The following is a 1,673-nucleotide window of genomic DNA, read 5'->3' on the forward strand; positions in this document are numbered from 1 at the left end:
AGTCCGCTGGCCCGCTCGCCCGCCGTTGCGCGGGCTGCGAAGTCCTCCTCTTCGGCGCGGACCTCCCCCGTGGCCTCACCGAGGGATGCCGTGCAGCGCGGAGGCGGCCTGCGTAACTCCGATTCATCGTCGTCTTCGTCATCGTCGTCATCGTCGTCGTCGGACCTAGCCTCGTCCAATGAGCGGGTGGAGCGGCGAGGGCGGACCATGGCGCGTCGCGCGGGCGACACCTGGGGCAACTTCCTGGCCCGCCTCTCGCCTCGCACCACGCCTCGACCCCTCCACAGCGCTGCCAGCAGCCCCAACCTCACCACAGCGGCCTCATCATCTTCATCGCCCGCGCTGCCCGTCCAACGCGCGGAAGACGACAAAGCGGCCAAGGCGAGCAGCAGCAGCAGGAGCGCGAAGAAGAACAAACCGACGCGGACGCGCTCCGACGACCGCATCGATTGGGGCAAGGATCGCATCCACCCGTCCACTTCGTCCGCGTCATCGTCGTCGTCGCAGCAGCTTCCCGCAGGCTCGGCCGGAGTGCGGTCGCGCTCCCTCTCGCCGGTCCGGCGGACCGACAAAGTCGACCGCAATGGAGGCAAGCACAAGAAACGCAACCACTGACGTAACGGCTCACCACGACAGTACTGTACAGAAAATAAGGACACCTGTAACACTAAATACAATATTTTTTGTCACTCACTCATTCACGTGGCGTAGCCCTCCTGGTCGCACCTTCCTTCGCAAAGCTTCTGGCGGCGCGCACCTCCTCAAGGCGGGCAACCAGCGCGGCAATGACGTCTGCGCTGGTCCACCGTCCGAGGTGATCCGCGCCGACGTATATCCGCCATTCGAGGAGCTTGGCGCACAACTGGTCCTGCTGGGGCAGAATCGACAGCTCTTCGAGCTCATCCTGGGACAGCGCGGCAATGCGCTGCTTGACTCGCAGCTCTCGCTTCTGTCTCCTCCGCTCCAGCGCTGCATCTTGCGACTCAAACAGCACAAAGTCGTTCTCTGTCACGAGCACGGCGCACACAATCAAACACCCTCCTCACGAGAAAAGAGCGAGAGCGAGAGTCACGTACCGAGCACCCAGCCCCAATCCTCGGTGCGCCTCACACGGAGAGCTGGGAAGCTGTGTACCTGCACCAGCCTCCTCCCCTCCACGCCGTCGTCTGTGTGTCGTGAATGAATGTTTGCACTCACCTGGGCAACCTTGCATATGATGGCCACCACTCTCACGCGAGCAGCAGTGTAGCTGGTGCCAGCGACTCGGCCCGGCGTATGTGTGTACCGCAGTCCGGCATGTCGATGAAGCGCCAGGCGAGGGGCTCCCTGAAGACTCGCTCGTGTTCGAAGCGCCCGTCTGCGTGGAAGTGGGGCAAGAACTGGTGCGCCAGCCGCTGCTCCGCATCAGTGGCCATGCAGCCGGGCCGGAACGCAAACCGCCACCGGTGGCTCGCCAGCTCCTCGCCATCGCGCAGCCGCACCCGGTCGCCCTCCCTCCCTGCCGCAAAGTAGGCCCGAGCCCACTCCTTCCACTCCCACGCCTCGTCGCCCAGACCGCCGCCTAAGTGGCACCCGCGACGTCCGTCGCCGCACTCGCCCGGTGTGGTCGGGGACTGGGGCGCGAGGTGGAGGCAGAGGTGGAGGTGGAGGAGGCGCACGGCGGCGGCTTGCTT

At 65.2% G+C, this 1,673-nt stretch overlaps 1 protein-coding gene and 1 pseudogene across 1 annotated transcript; one reads left to right on the forward strand and one right to left on the reverse strand.

Annotated features, from left to right (window-relative positions):
* Positions 1 to 207: 207 nt before the first annotated feature.
* ACA1_327110 (uncharacterized protein) lies at positions 208 to 615 on the forward strand (the record flags this gene model as incomplete). Its single annotated transcript, XM_004339986.1, has 1 exon — positions 208 to 615. One exon carries the CDS (start codon positions 208 to 210, stop codon positions 613 to 615), a length of 408 nt encoding a protein of 135 aa, XP_004340034.1.
* Positions 616 to 694: 79 nt separating this feature from the next.
* The window catches only part of ACA1_327120, a 1,164-nt pseudogene continuing 185 nt past the window's right edge, over positions 695 to 1,673 (reverse strand).

The sequence above is a fragment of the Acanthamoeba castellanii genome (genome assembly GCF_000313135.1).
Source record: "Acanthamoeba castellanii str. Neff unplaced genomic scaffold scf7180000084518, whole genome shotgun sequence".
Lineage (NCBI taxonomy): Eukaryota > Discosea > Longamoebia > Acanthamoebidae > Acanthamoeba > Acanthamoeba castellanii.